This window comes from Strongylocentrotus purpuratus, unplaced genomic scaffold, assembly GCF_000002235.5.
Source record: "Strongylocentrotus purpuratus isolate Spur 01 unplaced genomic scaffold, Spur_5.0 spur5_scaffold_2, whole genome shotgun sequence".
In the NCBI taxonomy this organism is placed as follows: Eukaryota; Metazoa; Echinodermata; class Echinoidea; order Camarodonta; family Strongylocentrotidae; genus Strongylocentrotus; species Strongylocentrotus purpuratus.
Genome location: NW_022145605.1, coordinates 13,606,309 through 13,625,449, shown reverse-complemented (window position 1 = coordinate 13,625,449; position 19,141 = coordinate 13,606,309). Strand labels below are relative to the sequence as shown.

Here is a 19,141-nt window from a genome sequence, read left to right as displayed (position 1 = left end):
GAATCTTAAGAAACCAACCCAAGGCAATTTCAATAACATTGAGCGTTTCATACTAAAATTTGCGAAGGGCGAACGTAACAGCGATATACATGCATTACTTTGCCTGACCATGGTCTCTATTTTAACGGCAATACAATAGTGTATAGAAATTGATTTTTGTTTTGTCCTTGCAATTCTGTTCAAGACGTCTCTCTTTTTCACTCCCTCTCTCTTTGGCTCTTCCATTCCCTTTCTCCCTCTCCCCCTCTCTCTCTTTCACAGCCTTTCTATCCCTTTCTCTTTTTCACTCTGTTTCTCCCCCCCCCTCCCCTCTCTCCCTCTCCCATCACCCTTTTATATTATTCTCATAATTCTTCATAACCTTGTGCATATAGAAGTAGGCTCTTAGCTGAACAATGAATTACTGTTGATAAATATATATTTCAAATATCAATCTATTAAATATCTTCAATACATGAATCCCATTTGACTTTATCAGTGCGTTTTGTCATTGGTTTGTCACTTTGTAACTAAAACAACCTGCTATATATTTCTATCAATTGCTTTATCTTACTTTTGACCTTGTTTTAATTCAGTCCTTCATCTAAAGTATGTTTGAAATAAAAAAAACACAATAGCATTTTAAAACAGATTATTGTTAAATAATAGTACAGTCAAAATAGGAAAAAACCAAGAACTAATTGCAACAGAAATGATTCCACTTGCATATAATCTGGAATAGCCATAAAAACAACATACTCAAAGTTGACAAAAATTGAAGTGGTGGATCAGTGCCTAATTTGCATAAATTCAAAATGGCCGCCATGTCAGACCCTGGTCGACACACAAAACCTATTTTAGCCTATATCTCTAGATCTAAGACACATAGAACGCTAAACGAAGTGTCTTTACCAATGTTTGGGGGGTCAAGAAACATGATAATAGCATTATAAGCAGCTTACAACTACTCCTTCACTCTTAATTTGCATAAATTTGCATATAATTAACCCTTTTAAAAGTCAAAATGGCTGCCATGTTGCATGCTTATAACTATTTCTCATCTAATATTAATAGAAAGTTGATTATAGTGCCCTTCTCCATGTTTAGGGGGTCAAGGAACATGATAATAGCATTATCAGCAGCTTAGAACTACTCCTTGACTCCTAATTTGCATAAATTTGCATATAGTTAACCCCTTTTAAATTCTAAATGGCTGCCATTTTTTCATTTTTAAAACTATATCTCTAGATCTGAGACACATAGAAAGCTAAACGAAGTGTCTTTACCGAAGTTTTGGGGGTCAAGGAACAAGATAATAGCATTATAAGCAGCTTACAACTACTCCTTGACTCCTAATTTGCATAAATTTGCATATAATTAACCCTTTTTAAAGTCAAAATGGCTGCCATGTTGCATGTTTAAAACTTTTTCTCATCTCATACTTATAGAAAGTTGATTTTAGTGCCCTTTTCCATATTTAGGGGGTCAAGGAACATAATTATAGCATTATCAGCAGCTTAGAACTACTCCTTGACTCCTAATTTGCATAAATTTGCATATAGTTAGGCGAGGCGTCAAAAATAAATATACCAGCCAGCGGCAGCTAACTGCACTTGTGCGTCCTGGCTGCATTTTTTAAATTAGCTCAGCCGGCTACCGCTGGCGGTAGGCAATGGCATTCAAAAGCATGCGCCGGCTGCCGCCTTTCGAATGGAAACCGAGCCTCAGATCCCAGCCTGGCGCAAGCCGGCTGGGCTAATAAGTGAAAAATAATTGCCCCAGCCAGGCTTCGGCCAGAATTGCAGCCTCGATGCGCCAATACGTGAGGCGGCAGCCTGCTGGTATCGATATTTTTGACGCCTCGCCTTAACCCCTTTTAAATTCTAAATGGCTGCCATTTTTTCATTTTTAATACTATATCTCTAGATCTGAGACACATAGAAAGTTAAACGAAGTGTCTTTACCGAAGTTTTGGGGGTCAAGGAACATGATTATAGCATTATTAGCAGCTTACAACTACTCCTTGACTCTTTATTTGCATAAATTTGCATATAATAAACCCCTTTTAAATTCTAAATGGCTGCCAAGTTGCATGTTTATAACTATTTCTCATCTAATAGTTATAGAAAGTTGATTTTAGTGCCATTATCCAAGTTTAGGGGGTCAAGGAACATAATTATAGCATTATCAGCAGCTTAGAACTACTCCTTGACTCCTAATTTGCATAAATTTGCATATAGTTAACCCCTTTTAAATTCTAAATGGCTGCCATTTTTTTCATTTTTAAAACTATATCTCTAAATCTGAGACACATAGAAAGCTAAACGAAGTGTCTTTACCGAAGTTTTGGGGGTCAAGGAACAAGATAATAGCATTATAAGCAGCTTAGAACTACTCCTTGACTCTTAATTTGCATAAATTTGCATATAATTAACCCTTTTAAAAGTCAAAATGGCTGCCAAGTTGCGTGTTTATAACTGTTTCTCATCTAATAGTTATAGAAAGTTGATTTTAGTGCCCTTATTCATGTTTAGGGGGTCAAAGAAAATAGCTCGGTAGAACTTAGGAATGTTTTTGTCTAACATTTTATAACCATAGTTATCCGGTATGCGGCTCTTTATAGGTAACCCCTTTTTAATTAGCTCAGGGAAAATCCACCTCCCCTGCCTTGCATAGATGGCATTGGAAGGTGTTGCGAGCCTCCATTGTAGCTATACTTTGAATGTATTCATATTAGCAAGCTAAGAAACACTGACATGATGAGACAAACCAACAAAAACGGATACCGGCCCGGTTGTCGCCCGGGTGAACAAGAACCGCATCCCCCAGTGACAAACCAGGCTGAGGTCGGAAAATTGAATACTGGTTTCAAATCCAAATCTAGAATTAAAATCATAGATTGCAAAGCAGCAACTCTAATATCGAGTTTTAATGTCCGGTCCCTCAAGTCAAAGGAGAATTAAGATGGGAGAACTAACAGCACTAGCTGAAGAAAAGAGAGTAGACATTCTGTGTATACAGATACATCATATCTACCATGAAAATGTGCATATTGAGATGAAGGACATGGGCAAAGGTTGGGTACTAGCTATGTCTTCAGGCACCAAGAATACAGTGAATAGCACAGTTGGAGGGGTCGGTATATTGATGAGTCCTTTTGCTTATAAGTCACTGGAATACCTTAAAAAGGCGAGTCCTCGTATACTTCTAGTCAAGTTCAGTGGAAATCCACCTCCCACTGTTATCACCTGCTACAGTCCAACCAACTGCTCCCCAGACAATGAAGCTGTAAATTTCTATAGCTTACTGTCTGATGTCATTAAAAAGATCCCTCAGCACAACATTAAGATTATCTGTGGGAACATGAATGCCCAGGTTAGCTCTATAGACAGCAAGGGTTTTACTTTTGGCAATAGGACTAACAGAAATGGGCAGTACTTGCTGAACATGACATGACATGACATCTTAAGAGCCTATGGAATACCACACACAATAGTTACAGCAGTAGGAGTGATGTACAAAGATACCACAGCTCAAGTACGTTCACCAGATGGAGAGACTGACTCATTTACCATATTAGCAGGAGTGCTTCAAGGAGATACCTTAGCACCATACCTATTCATCATAGCATTGGATTATGCTCTAAGAATGGCTACTGAAGGGTTCGAGGATCTAGGCTTCACCCTACAGGAAAGGAAAAGTAGCAGATATCCTGCTGAAATGATCACTGATACCGACTTTGCTGATGATATTGCACTAATCTTAGACAATCTGGAAAAGGCACAGAAGCTCCTAGAACAAGTGGAGTCTGCAGCAAGCCAAGTCGGTCTACAAATAAACAGTACTAAGACAGAATTCATGATGTACAACCTTCGTGAAGGCGATATCTGTACTGCTGACAGGACAAAGCTGAAGCAGGTCCAAGACTTTCAGTACCTTGGCTCGTGGGTTGATCAGTCAAAACAAGACCTGATTATCCGAAAAGCAAAAGCCAGACTGAGAGACCGTCGCCTTCGTTTCAGTGGGCACTGCTGGAGGAGCAAGAGTGAAATCATTTCACAAATGCTCTTCTGGGAGCCCTCAAGGGGCAAACGCACCAGAGGGCGCCCAGCAATGACTTACATTGACCAGTTAGCAAAAGACACCTGTCTACCAAGACAGGAGCTCCAAAGATCATGGAGAATAGAACTGAATGGAAAAAGCTTGTCAAATCAGTGCGAGTACGCTCGACCTAGTAGTAGTTACAGTTAAACAGGAACAATCACTGTTCTTTTAAAGATAAAATTGAAGAATTTGAAACCATCCTTGTTTATCGGCTTCTTTTATTCTTTGAATCCAACACAATTGTTGTGCTCTGGCAGATGACTGGTCCATTCCAAATAAATAATCCAGTGGTTGCAAAAACAATTTTGATTTTGTCGAGTAACAGCAACAGGGCCAGACGGAATCTCTGCCAGAATGTTGAAGGAAACCGCCGATCGGATTTCCCCTGCGATCACCCTGCTTTTCCAAGCCTCCCTTCATCAAGGATGCATTCCATCGATGTGTAAGAAGGCACTTGTAGTTCCCATCTACAAGAAGGGCTGCAAGTCATCCCCGGTTAACTACAGGCCGATTTCACTGACTGCGATCATATGCAAGCTGTGTGAGCATGTTGTTCACTGTGCAGTTATCCACCACCTCATCCATCATGACATTCTATCTGAAAATCAGCATGGCTTTCGGAAGCGCCGTTCTTGTGAGACACAACTGATCCTCACCATCCAAGACCTTGCTAGAGGACTGGAAGACAAGGGTCAGTATGATGTAATCCTACTAGACTTTGCTAAGGCCTTTGACAAGGTCTCTCACCAACGACTCCTTCTCAAAGCCAAACATTGTGGTATACACGGCCTTACTCTTCAGTGGATCGAGAACTTCCTGACTGGCCGTACCCAACAAGTCATACTGGAGGGCCAACTCAGCTCTGAAGCCAAGGTCACATCTGTCGTACCCCAGGGTAGCGTCCTAGGTCCATTGTTATTTTTTGATCTACATCAATGACTTACAAGATTGCATTAGGCATTCAACCACATGCCTTTATGCTGACGACTGTCTGCTCTACAAACCAATCAGACCGACCCAGGACTGTGACAAACTGCAAGAAGATCTAGACAGGCTCCAGGACTTGGAGAAGACGTGGAAGATGGAATTCCATCCCTCCAAATGCCAGGTCTTGCGAGTGACCAACACGAAGAAGCCACTCCTAGGCCAATACACCATCCATGGTCATCAGCTGGAGCAGGTCAACTCAGCCAAGTACCTCGGGGGTCCACATTGATCAGAAGCTGAACTTCAATGCCCATGTAGATGCCACAGTCAAGAAGGCAAACTCTGTCTGTGCCTTCCTGCGCCGTAACTTTCGACACTGCAACCAAAAGATCAAGGAGGCTACGTATGTCACATACACTAGGCCCATAGTGGAGTATGCTGCAACAGCATGGGATCCACACACCCAAAGAAACATCAACAAGGTCGAAATTGTTCAACGCAGGAGTGCGCGGTACGTCTGTGGCGACTACGATCGTACCAGCAGTGTTACATCTATGACGAACAAACTAAAATGGCCCTCGCTAGTTAGTGGACGTCTGCAAAGCCGTCTTGCAATGCTGTATCGCATCCGCTTTGGTCTTGTTGACGTTGAATGGCAACAAGGCCTTGAAGCAGCACTTTTCTTGGAAGAAATATAAATGTAAATGGTAGATACTTTTGCAAAATGGTTGAGACATTGAGAAGCACAACTTCTAATTCTTATTTTTATCCACAGGTTGCCAGATAATCAACCATAAACATTTGCACCTTACATCCAATGATTGATAAATGCATCATATTCTAATATGGATGCTCATTTGTTTTCATGATTTTCTTTCTACTTTGCAAATTAGTGTCATCAAGATGTATTTGGTATAAATGCATAGGTCCTTATTTTAATCAGAAAGCATTCCTAGCAAACTGTTAAGAACCACTCTAATTTTCTGAACACTAGGTGAGCCTTGTCATTTTGCTTAAGTTTAAAACAAAGTTTTGGAATGTTGATGATATTTGAAAAAGCATCCCCGGTAAAACAGCAGGAAAAGTAGAATGATAACTATTTTTTCTCAGATGTTTAATCTTATAGTAATTTATGTGATCTTATCCTAGTTTATGGCGACTGGCTATGGATCGAGGTCCCAATACTAACGGTTCCTTAACCATGGAAACAGGGAATCTGCTCAGTTCCATTAAAAAAAAAAAATCATTCTCAGAACAAAAAAATAAAGAATTAATTACGCTTTGTGGAAGCCTATTTAAATTTAATGAACCTAATAATATTAAATTTTATGCAATTATGCAAATAAATGTAAATATGTAACTATTTATAAATTATATGCAAACCATTTGTAAATATAATGTAGACTCTGTGATAGTTTAATTTGCTAATAATTCTATCATCAAGTTATATTACCATAAGGACTCGGGTAAGACACCAAGTAAATGTTCTCAATAATAGGCATTTTTAGCTATGAGTCAGATTATTCAGAGTTCTGGTGTTTCTTTGCCATTCTCTTGCCTAAATGTTAAATTTTCAATGTTTTATGTTATTTAAATATCTTAATAAATGCAATTTTTTCTGTGTTCAATGCAATAATGTAATAATTGTTAATTAATCTATAAATACAGTTATTGTTAGTATTATTGATCTAATTAATTGAATATTATTCAAATTGTAATAGTCTATTCAGTGTAGCTGCAGTTTGTACTTAACAACGGTATTCCAAAGTTTATTCTGAAATCTCATCATTTAGGCGAAATAAGATATATAGCTTTAATTCTATTTTTTTTTTAAATATTCGCAATTACACTATAGAATTTTAATTTATCCAATAATTCTAAGTAAGCCTATTGTAATATTGTAACTATGAAATCAGTATAACTGCATTTTTTTAATTAGTAATGATATTCAAAAATTCATGTATTCATTTGTGCAATACACCCTATTAGTAAGCTGTGGAATATGGAATTTGCAACTTGAATTGACACAGTGATTCTCATATCATTGTGTATGTTTTTGCTTTAAATCCATCACGCTATATGACCGAAGCTTATTTTTATATTTTTACATGGACGAATAAACAAATTGAATTGAAGTAAATGGTACAGTCAAGTTTGTTAACCAAAGAAAATGGTTAAAACACCAAACTTTAAGGAGAAGTCCACCCTGATTAGAAGTTGGTTTTAACAGAAGCAGAAAAATTAAAGAAACAGATCAGTGAAGGTTCGAGCAAAATACAAGAAGAAATATTAAAGAAAATTATGAATTTTTGAAGTTGTAATCAAGCAAACATAAATTGGCAACACCGTGACGTATATTGTGAGCTACTCTAAAGAAAATATTTAATCATACATGCACCTTAATTATATAATCATTGCTCATATGTTCCTTGACCCCTAAACATGAATAAGGGCACTAAAATCACTTTCTATAAGTATCAGATGAGAAATAGTTTTAAACATGCAACATTATGGCAGCCAATTTGACTTTTAAAAAGGGTTAATTGTATGCAAATTTATGCAAATTAGGAGTCAAGGAGTAGTTGTAAGCTGCTGATAATGCTATTATCTTGTTCCTTGACCCCCAAAACATCGGTAAAGACACTTCGTTAAGCTTTCTATGTGTCTCAGATCTAGAGATATAGTTTTAAACATGAACAAATGGCAGCCATTTAGAATTTAAAAGGGGTTTATTATATGCAAATTTATGCAAATAAGGAGTCAAGGAGTAGTTGTAAGCTGCTAATAATGCTATAATCCTGTTCCTTGACCCCCAAAACTTCGGTAAAGACACTTCGTTTAGCTTTCTATGCGTCTCAGATCTAGAGATATAGTTTTAAAAATGAAAAAATGGCAGACATTTAGAATTTAAAAGGGGTTAACTATATGCAAATTTATGCAAATTAGGAGTCAAGGAGTAGTTCTTAGCTGCTGATAATGCTATAATTATGTTCCTTGACCCCCTAAATATGGAAAAGGGCACTAAAATCAACTTTCTATAAGTATGAGATGAGAAAAAGTTTTAAATATGCAACATGGCAGCCATTTTGACTTTAAAAAGGGTTAATTATATGCAAATTTATGCAAATTAGGAGTCAAGGAGTAGTTGTAAGCTGCTTATAATGCTATTATCTTGTTCCTTGACCCCCAAAACTTCGGTAAAGACACTTCGTTTAGCTTTCTATGTGTCTCAGATCTAGAGATATAGTTTTAAAAATGAAAAAATGGCAGCCATTTAGAATTTAAAAGGGGTTAACTATATGCAAATTTATGCAAATTAGGAGTCAAGGAGTAGTTCTAAGCTGCTGATAATGCTATTATCATGTTCCTTGACCCCCTAAACATGGAGAAGGGCACTATAACCAACTTTCTATTAATATTAGATGAGAAATAGTTATAAGCATGCAACATGGCAGCCATTTTGACTTTTAAAAGGGTTAATTATATGCAAATTTATGCAAATTAAGAGTGAAAGAGTAGTTGTAAGCTGCTTATAATGCTATAATCATGTTCCTTGACCCCCAAAACATTGGTAAAGACACTACGTTTAGCTTTCTATGTGTATCAGATCTAGAGATATAGGCTAAAATAGGTTTTGAGTGTCTACCAGGGTCCGACATGGCGGCCATTTTGAATTTATGCAAATTAGGCACTGATCCACCACTACAATTTTTGTCAACTTTTAGTATGTTATTTTTATGTTTTTTCCAGATAATATGCAAGTGGAATCGTTTCTGTTGCAATTAGTTCTAGGTTGACCCCTTTTTTTTCATATCTTGACTGTACTATAAGGCCTTTATTCAAAACACTGAAAAATTTTGATGATAAATTTCACAAAACGACAGAATAAATAAATGCTATAAAATCTTACAAATATTTACACGCATATTTACATTACTATTTCTGATAGTTCATTGGAATGTTTAAATTTTCAGGGCATAACCCTACCTTGAGCCATAATAAAAGTCTCTTTTAATATCAGTCACATGTATCCACTCTATGTATTACAAGAACAGTTAATTGGCACAAATAGATCATGTATCTTATGATGTGTTTTAAATTATGATAAAAACGATAACATACATGTAACTATAATTTTTTGCTTACTTGCTAGATGAATAAAAAATTGTGATACTGTAGTGAGCACAGTAACCGAAAGTAAACACTAAATACAGTTCTCCTAAATGTATACTACCTTATTATTGCCATTTTAGCAAGGTGAAATTGAGAAATTGACATAAACTAAATACGCAATGAAGTTGACGTTTTATAACATCGTGCTTGAAACACTTTGATAGTTCGGTGCATAATTAATCAACTTAAACTGTCAAACAATAAAAATTCAATTTACAATTAAAACTGTCATTTAAAGAGAAGGTGTATTTCATCATGATCATCATGAGATCATGTATCTTATGATGTATTTTAAATTATGATAAAAACTGTGATAAAAAATTGTGATACTGTATTGAGCACAGTAACCGAAAGTAAACACTAAATACAGTTCTCCTAAATGTATACTACCTTATTATTGCCATTTTAGCAAGGTGAATTTGAGAAATTGACATAAACTAAATACTCAATGAAGTTGACATTTTAAAACATCCTGCTTGAAACACTTTGATAGTTTGGTGCATAATTAATCAACTTAAACTGTCAAACAATACAAATTCAATTTACACTTAAAACTGTCATTTAAAGAGAAGGTGTATTTCCGGGACAGGTAAAACATAATATGCGAGCTTCATCTTTGACCTCTTGAACCCCAACATTCCTCAGTTCATTTTTTCACACTCAGGTCAGGTCATCTAAGAGGTTTGTATCTTTGCGTTGCGAGGTTAGGCGAGTTCATGAACCTCCCAGGCGAATCTTCCATCAGCTCAATGTCATCAAACTGCTGCAGATGGAACTTCATCACCTGGTGGTGGGTCATCCGCTTCAAGGCAAAGTAGCCCCCGACGACGTCAAAGGCGAGGAAGGATAGGAAGATGATGTGGACCGCTCGCTCGATGGGGAACGGCATCGCCCGGGAGTCGATGAGGAGGTAGAGGATGAGCGGGAACTGGAGGATGAGCGTCAGGAGCCAGAAACCTGCCAGCTCTGGCACCTGTGTTAGGAAAGAAAGAAAGAAAGAATAAGAGTAAGTTTCTTGGAGGGCATGGTGTGATCTGATATTCAACTAACTTAAAATGAAAACAGTATGAACATCGACTGGATTTTACTTGAACATCGGTCAACTTCTTTTTTTTTTTCAACAACTTGATGTTATTTGTATAGAATTTGATATATTCAAAGCAAATGTTTATACACATAGAGATAGACAGTTGACCTAAAGCTTGAAAATATACATTTAAATTACATTATCAAAGTAATTGTATCTATTTTGTAAAATCAAAAGTGAACACAGGACATACAACAATTCATAGCTAACCCTAATATCTACTGATGTAAAGTGCAAGGTGTATTGGGGGGGGGGGGGGGGGAGGAGGGGGTGGGCTGTAAAATGGCAGAACATCCAAGCTCCCTCCCCCTTCTTTTAAGAAAAAAAGGGGAATGAAAAATATGCAGAGATTAAACAAAAAAGTCAAAGTAATTTTGTTGCTAACGTTTTTATCCTGACACCTCCTTTTCAATTGAGCAAGTCTGGGGGGCAGATAGATTCCCAAAATCATGTTCCTTTGGGAAAACTACCCCCCCCCCCTCCCTCAATCCTGGATACACCCATACACATGACATCAATCAATGGTTGTATGACACATGCTCCTAAGACAATTGCTCCACAGTAATGATCTAAACTTACCAAAGTCCTAACTTCAACCCTTGACCCAAAGCCTATACCTACAAAATAGAATGTGTAACCCTAATCCTAACCTTAAACATAACCTAAAACCTGCATGCAACCATAGCCCTAACCCTATACTTTTGATCATATAGAGCCAGGAGAAAAAGATGTTAGATCACCCAATCAATAGCTTACCCTTTCCTGTAGGTTGCCTAGGTAACCAAGGTAGAGTCTGATGACCTCCACACCGGTCAGTACCACATACATGGTGATGCTGATAAACTGATAGATCTGATTCAGATGGGCAAACTGAAGGCAAAGATAAAGAGAGTCAGAGAAAGGGAGGGAGGGGGAGAGAGAGGGATGAAAGATGGAGAAATTAGCTAAGTTTGGGTTATAATCATACATTTTTTAATTTTTTAAAATTTACTTTTAAGGCCCCACTACACTACTTATAGCTACTTGCGCTCTCTTTATAGCAAACAATGCCTAATCGGTGACCATTGGTCCCCCACGATCCTCTTTTTCTTATGTTAATTCATAACCACCTGTCAGTGACCATGCAGGGAGGTTTAATCCCTCCTGGCCAAAATGTAGCTATCAGATTAGTGTGAAATTTCTAGTTTTTAATAAATTTACAAGAAATTTAAGGTGACTTTGGGCTCATTTGCATGCAGCAGTAAAACCATGAGTATTTTTGTGTATTAAATCATGGACCTATTACGGATGGACATTCAACGTGATTCTTTCTTTGATCCAATGATAGTCGCCGCCTTTTGATTATGTGCATCTTAATGAGAACATTCAGCTGTTTTAACAATAACGACTGCGTAAGCATTTTCGGTCATTGACAAAGGAGCAGTTTCCCTCTCTTGGGTTTTGTTTGGATGGTGTGCTCTGTAAGAGTGTCTTAAAGTAGATATTCAGTGAATTTAATAACTAATTTTATGTTCATTATTGCAAAGTTGAAACTTTGATTCAAAATTCAATGTTTGAAAATATTCAAAGTAATGATTATTATAAATTACAAAACGCTTAAATACAGCCCTGGCATAGCACCTGAAGAGCTCTCCGAACGCTGCTGATATGTGTGAGATCACAGTATGGACATGATGTGCACAAGCAGACGATGTCTCATGACTTCTCACACATTTTCAGTGCCTGTGTTTTCATCTTCTCTCGAGTTCTTTCTCTTACTTCACTGCCGTCAGGCTAAATGTACAATCTATTGCCTCACTCTTAACCCCGCGCATGGTTTTATTTTGATGACAAATGCAGCGATACAAAAATAAAGGAATATGTCGCTTGTAAACAAAATAAGACGCTATTGTATATTCAGCTGCACACCGCGGTATGTTCGGCGTTCCAAGAGGGAACAAATGCCGTACTTAGTATCATTCCGGGGGGTTTTCAATTTAAAAGTCTGGTTTCTTTGATTGTTAATTAACCCCTATCCTGTGTACTTACAAGCAAAAGATTTTAGTTATCAGAATCAGGTCATATCCCCTTTTGAATGGTTTGACATGCCATTACACTTATATACACTAAACTCATTATAATTTGACAAATAATAGCTTTGCAATTATGTTCATTCTTTATGGGATGTCGTCTGCTTGGGAAGTATTGGTCCATATAGTGACGTCATTAAAACATCGTTATTTTTCCGGCGAATCTCTCGTATATCCCAGCTGCTATGGAGGTGGTTGTATTTGTATTTTTATAAATCACCCGATATGTAGTTCGACCTAAAACTTGTACGATGGCCATCTGTTAGCTTACCAGTTTCTAGTGATACTTTAATTGAAATATTTGTGATTTTCTTTGAATTTCACCTTTAAATAAAAGCATCCCCAATGGGGAGCAGCAAAGTTAAAAAGCAGACAATTTTGGTGATATGAAATGTATTATTACTGATTCACAAACTTTCGCACACACCTATGACCTTAAAAAACAATTAGAAGGCCATGATCTGTATCAGCCCTGTGCGTTGTAACTCTGGAATATTATGAGGAAATAGGGGGAAACAGGATTTTAAATCACAACCAAAAAATCACAAAATAACCTCTATCTGGTAATATCAACATGTTTTTCAAAATAAAATACATGTACAGTACACGGAACAACAATTTCCGATTATAAGCCAGAACTGCACATCGATTTTCCATGATTTAGGCGAGTAATTATCTTCTGCGCATGTAGATTAACATGTGTAAAATCACTATCTTGATTCTGTCCCGGCTTTTTGGCGGCGACCATGATGAGATCAAAGTGAAGAAAACTGTACAGAATGTTATTGAGACGACATTGACGGAGACAATCACAATGAATTCGTTAAGAAAACGATGAATGTCCATCCGTAATAGGTCCATGATTAAATGAATGGCAAGTGTAGTTGAAAAAAGTAGCTGAACCCAACAAAAGTCCTATGTATACTCACTGATATGTGTGTTATATAGTACAATAAGCCACCCCCCCCCCCACCTCCTTCTTCACCATAAAATAGTCTGCAAGCACAGATTCTAATTTGACACTTTACCACAATTCCTACAGCCTTGAGCAGAGCCTAGATTTTCTAGTGTCTAGCCTTGTCCAAAGCAGGTTAAGAACAGAGCCTATTGCAGTCTCATTTCGCAGACACTGTTACACCCAACTTCTAACAAGAGTTTCGGCCCGCAACTACCCATAAACAGCTACAATGTACTACAGCATATGTGAACAGAACCTTTATCGGTATAGTTTTGAGCCAACAGGTCATGGATGGTAGGAGAGATCACTAAGATGGATACCTTTAATTGCAGCATGACAACACAGGTTACAACCCAGATCGGGAAGAAGAAGGCATTGAAGTAGAGAGAAACCTGGAGAGGCAAGCTGGATACTAACTCATTTCCTGCAATAAACAATAGAAAAATATTGATATTTAGTATGCTAAATGCACATTTCCATATATATCTCAAAAAAATTGATAAGAGTTTGAAAATCTGAAAAACATCAAGGCAAAAGGCACCAAATTAGCTTTTGACAAAAGATCAGCATATCTTTCTGTATTTTGTATTTATTTTGAATAAATATGAACTCAATGACAAGGGTCAGGAAATCTTAATTTCGAAAATTCAAAACTGAAAGAAAAATATGATAGACCTACCAACTGACAGTTTGATATTTTACTTTACATCTGGTGCAGTTAACTTGCCTTTGACTTTTATAGGTCAATATTTGGGATAAATCTGCTGTAAAATGACGTTTAGACTTGTTGTTTATATAATTTTATTTAATTTGTAGTGCATTGCATTCTGACATAATATTTTGTGATCATAGCTTAAAAAAATGTCTACCTACGCCAACTAGAACTTTCTTAAATTATGATTTTTGCTTTCAATTTGGCATGGTATTAATTGATTTGAATAAACTTTTGTAAAAAACATCTACAGGAAATCATGGATAAAATTTTGCAATCCTTAAGTAGATCCTAGAATGATATGAAGATAAAAAGTACAAGTGGGCGGAAAGTTTGGCACCCCATCATCTTTAAATTCTTCATATTTCTCAACCCTATACAGGCTCCTTCAGAACACACATAGAAACACATAGAGTGCTAACTCTAGGGAGCTCCACCGCAGAAGGTGACAGAGCTCCAGAGCCTGCATACAAAAGCGAAACAGCGGGTTGCGTCATATTCTTTCAAAATGTAAATAGACCCAAGTATTATTAGGGTGTCTGATCGCGCACTCTGTTTTGTGTGCTAAAATCCTTCCCATAGAGATTGCACACATCCCTATGCAGTCCATGTGCATTGCGCGCTCATGCTAAATTGGTCGATGTTTTTATTACCAAAATGAGATTCAAACCAATATTGCTCGTGATCCTGAAGGTGATACTCAATAAGTGAGGTGTCATATGAAAGAGCAGGTTTTTCTCCATAATTCCCCATAGGAGCCCACCCCCACATTTCTAAAAATATCTTGCTCAAAACAGCGATTTAAACATTGTTTCCATGGTAACTCGAAGATTTACCAATTTCACGAAGTGCTCCCACGAGGGATAAGTTGGGCCAGCTGTAAAGAATATATCCATGCCAGGGAAAAATCAATATTTCTTTTTCTGAGGCTACTTTTCAAGCTTGCCTGCATGAAAATAATATTCTAAAATTTGTTTTACATTGAACTCTGTGCAAATTTACAGGGCTCTTTTCTGATTTTCGGGGGCTCTATTGGGCATTTCGGGGGCTATTTTGCCCCGAGCCCCAGCATATTTTTTTCACTGATCCATGCACTTATTTTTTCTCTAGTCCCAAGGGATGACAAGCAGTTTCAGTTTGAAAATACCCTTACTTCACGCTTTGCATATCGTGCTGTGCATTAGCTGTGCAGCTTTTGAGCAAAATTATACCTCTGCGTGAACAACTTTTTTGTGCATTCTGACCAAAATGCTATGAATATTGCAGAGTTTTTGAGGGGCTGTATCTTTTGATAGAAACATCGGTGAGTCTTGATATTTGGGCGCTTGTTCAGAAACCTATCCAAAATTTGACCCGTAAGTCCGGCGTGGAGATACCCTACTAAAACATACCCAAAATGAAGTAAATATTCATTAAATGTCCAAATAAAGATCATGACTAAAAGTCGTTATGTTCATTACCTGTTTTGTGTCAATTTTCATGTTGTTTTTTTTTAGTATTTTTTGGAAAAATGTTGATATTAGTATACACTTTTTCACAGGTTTCACAGAAAACCGCTGCACAATACAAGTGCATACCAAGGGTGGGTTGCACAATTGCACCCCTCAACCCAGGATCAGTATGCACTTGTAATACTACTAGTCGTAGAAGTCTATTCTGCAGCGGTTTGCCGTGAAACCCTGAAAATGTCTATATGAAGGGGTAACCAAAGTTGGCAGATATTTTTCTTTTCTTGCACATTACAAAACATCCAGATCAACATATATCGTGTTCCATACGTCATAAGAATCGTAATTTATCATATAATCAGATTATATAACATTCCAAGGCTGTATTTACTTCAAACCAATGATAGGACGAGAATATCGGAAGGCTTACCACTATCGAAGTCTGTCAAAAAGTGTGACCTAAGTTCATGCATGATATTTACTGCCCTCTTGTGATGGGCTTTAGATATTTAAACATTCCAAAAAGGGACATAAAATTTCAATCAGAAGCCAAACTTTATATTGAAACTTTTAAAAAGATAATAATTTCTCTCTATCATTGAGATTTTGCTCGAAAAAAATACCCTTGTTAAATTTTGCAAATAAAAGACAATACTTTTCATTGTTTATGTGTTAATGACAATGTAGACTAGTCCCTATCTGCATGTTATTTGTTTGTTTAAAAAGTTTATCATGCGTCTCCTTTTTATATGTCAGCCATACACAAGTTCTCGCTCTTTTCTCTCTTTGTCTCTCCACTTTCCCGTTTTAAATTTGTATTCTTACGAAACCCATAGATTCATTGAAATTTACAAGTACGGTGGAAGCAGGCGCGCAGGTTCCGTTTTTTGCGTAAGAAATTTGAATTTTATCATTATTTTTTTAGAGTCAATCCTTCTAATAAAATGGCATTTATATTAAAAAAAAAAAAACTTGTTATGATAAAAAGTGTGGAAAAGCTAGCTTATTCACATTTTTATGTCGCATTTTAACCTTTGGAGTTGTCGACGGTGCTCAAAGATTTTGTTGTCTCAGTCCCACACAGGCATCGTGTAACGTTCTCCTGTTATACGCACTTTTAGTGTTAGTATGTGAACTTTGGTCACACACAAACTTTGGTCACACTACTCCAGCAAAGCACAGAGAGTCAATGCCAATGCGTATTAACCTCTAGCACTGCATGCTTGCTGTGCGGCGGGTATTTTTAGACCCATGATACACAAATACACACACCACACAATATTGCATAGACTGTACACAATCATGTCAATGCAGCTGTACGTGTAAGCAAAGTTTGACACTAGACTTACAATTTGAATTTTTAAATTATTCTTTTTAACATCAGTAAGTTAAAAAAAAATGTATTTTACTGCTATTTAGGTGTCATCAATTGTCACTAAAGTACTGATTTTGAGTGAAATCAGTTGAGTTTTGTACAGTGGTGTTTGATATGTTGAGAATCAAAAGCACAGCTTTTACTACACAGCCAGGATAGTGTTGCTCCTATGTGTGGGCCACACCCCCGGGGGGGGGGGGGGGGGGGGGGGGTACTCACGTACATGGGGTATACGGGGATGTGCCGCTCGGAAGGGTGACTTTTTCAGGAAAGATCCTTAGACATGGGTCCCCTTTTCATTAAAAAATCCTTAGACATGGGTCCCTTTTTTCATTTATTCCTTTCCCCTCTTTTCTCCCTCATTTTCTCTGGGATTTTGGGATTTTCTCCTACATTGCAAATGCCTAAATCTCTCCCATCTCTAAATAAATGAATCCTTCGGTTGATTGCATTTCCAGTGTACAAGGTGTACGCACTGACCTCTAAGTCAGTAGCTCGTAAACTCAACTAGATCCCGGGGTACCACATATATCACGACCCCATGGGCTCTATACCGGGTACTCATATGGCATAATGCGCGCTAGGTATGGTATCCGCCCGTATAGGGGTCGTACCCCCGGAAACTTGTAGCGCTTTGCACGCTGAAAATGATATGATCATCAGCTATACCCTGCGTACCCTCTGTCCAGCAGCCGGGCAGCAGCGGGGCTCAAGCAGGGAGCTATATAGCCAATGCTTGAGAGCTCGTGTACGGGTACGTTAATTGAAACAGGAAAAGTCCTTCAATTAGAACAGATGCTAGAGGTGCTAGCACAGTATAATTATGTTGCATGGTGTTTTCATCTTTATGTGTGTAAACTACTTGTAAACTACATGTTGTATGGTACAGTTTACTAATAAAGAATTTTATCGAGAAACTGCAAAATTTTTGGCCATTGTATTAATACACACATAGGTGCATTACTATCCTGGCTGTGTATTAAAAGCTGTGCTATTGATTCTCAACATTTCAAACACCACTGTATAAAACTCAACCAATTTCACTAAAAATCTATACTTTAGTGACAATCGATAAGATCTAAATAGCAGTAAAATACATTTTTTCAACTTTCCGATGTTAGAAAGAATAATATAAAAAATCAAATTGTGAGACCACTGTCGAACTTGCCGATCAGCCGCATCGGCATGATTGTGTGCATCTCTGTGTTATGAGTGTATTGATTATTCATGTATTTAAATGCTGCCTATTAACGCGTAGTGCAGTGCTAAAGGTCAATATGCATTAGCGTTGACTCTCCATATGCTTTGCTGGAGTGTATTATTACAGCTTAAAAAATGTCTAGATCTATTTGACGTTTGAAATCCTTAGACATGGGTTTCATTTTTCACAAAAAATCCTTAGACATGGGTACCTATTTCAGCAAAAGGACCCTAGGATGTGGGTATGGGTTCGGAGGTCTCAGCCGCACACCCCCGTCCGACTATAATCTGAGTACCCCCCCCCCCCCCCCCCCCCCCCGGGGTCACACCACCATACTATTATCATCGTTTTTCCGAAAAATACTCCAAAAATAACAATAAAATTGACACAAAACAGGCAACATAGCAACTTTTAACTCATGATCTTTATCTGGACATTTAATGATTATTTAATTCATTTTGGGTATGTTTTAGTCGGGTAGCTCCACGCCGGAATTAAGGGTCAACTTTTGGATACGTTTCTGAACAAGCGCCAAATCGTTTGCCGATGCAAGCTTTGGAGCTCCGAGTTTATAGAGCGCTTAGTCACCTATCAAGTATCATAGTTCATACAGCAAACACAATGAACAGTGCATGGGGCTTAATCGTAAAGTTTGAGCTTCGTAACAAATGATTTCTCACCTGGTCTTAACATGTGATGCTGACGTTTTACAGCATTTCGTGTGGGAAATACAGCTTCTGTAAAAGTCGTGAGTTTCTGCCTCATATAATCACCAGCCATGTTGACTTAGAGACCTTCACTTGCTTTTCGACTTTATTTTATTTTCAACCGACGGCGACGAACAAAAATATTTATGGTGTCTTCCACAGTACAAAATAAAATGATAATAAAAAAGCTTGGTAAAGAGGAGTGGGCAAATTATGCTCATCACAAAAATAAATAATTATCTGAAGGGTGCATATCGTTTATAACAAGGAAGTGCTTGGCTCATTTGAGAGCGTCAAAAAAAAATTATTCATTAGATCTCATTAAAATTCAAATGTTAAAAACGCTTCCAAATTGTTCATCAGTTAGTAGAAATAAACATCAGTTTAAGCTTTATATCTAT

The 19,141-nt window shown here is 37.4% G+C and overlaps 3 protein-coding genes across 3 annotated transcripts; 2 read left to right on the top strand and 1 right to left on the bottom strand.

Annotated features, from left to right (window-relative positions):
- Positions 1-2,943: 2,943 nt before the first annotated feature.
- Positions 2,944-3,435, top strand: LOC764479. The gene has a single exon (XM_001200787.1). It carries the CDS (start codon positions 2,944-2,946, stop codon positions 3,433-3,435), a length of 492 nt encoding a protein of 163 aa, XP_001200787.1.
- A 192-nt stretch (positions 3,436-3,627) lies between these two features.
- On the top strand, positions 3,628-4,230 carry LOC105445899. Its single transcript, XM_011682031.1, has one exon. It carries the CDS (start codon positions 3,628-3,630, stop codon positions 4,228-4,230), a length of 603 nt encoding a protein of 200 aa, XP_011680333.1.
- Positions 4,231-8,836: 4,606 nt separating this feature from the next.
- LOC115926673 (transmembrane protein 17-like) lies at positions 8,837-18,889 on the bottom strand. Its single transcript, XM_030991722.1, has 4 exons — positions 18,714-18,889; positions 13,618-13,721; positions 11,027-11,140; positions 8,837-10,156 (listed from the first exon to the last, which is right to left on the bottom strand). Exons 1-4 carry the CDS (start codon positions 18,811-18,813, stop codon positions 9,854-9,856), a joined length of 621 nt encoding a protein of 206 aa, XP_030847582.1. The 5' UTR covers positions 18,814-18,889; the 3' UTR covers positions 8,837-9,853.
- Positions 18,890-19,141: the final 252 nt, after the last annotated feature.

Excerpts from the sequence above, each read along its gene's own strand:
- LOC764479 (XM_001200787.1), top strand. The coding sequence starts at position 2,944 with ATGGGAGAACTAACAGCACTAGCTGAAGAAAAGAGAGTAGACATTCTG.
- LOC105445899 (XM_011682031.1), top strand. The coding sequence starts at position 3,628 with ATGGCTACTGAAGGGTTCGAGGATCTAGGCTTCACCCTACAGGAAAGG.
- LOC115926673 (XM_030991722.1), bottom strand. The coding sequence starts at position 18,813 with ATGGCTGGTGATTATATGAGGCAGAAACTCACGACTTTTACAGAAGCT. Across the intron at positions 11,141-13,617 it reads TTGTCATGCTGCAATTAAAG|TTTGCCCATCTGAATCAGAT; the intron begins GTATCCATCTTA and ends CTTTGCCTTCAG. Across the intron at positions 10,157-11,026 it reads TAGGCAACCTACAGGAAAGG|GTGCCAGAGCTGGCAGGTTT; the intron begins GTAAGCTATTGA and ends TTCCTAACACAG.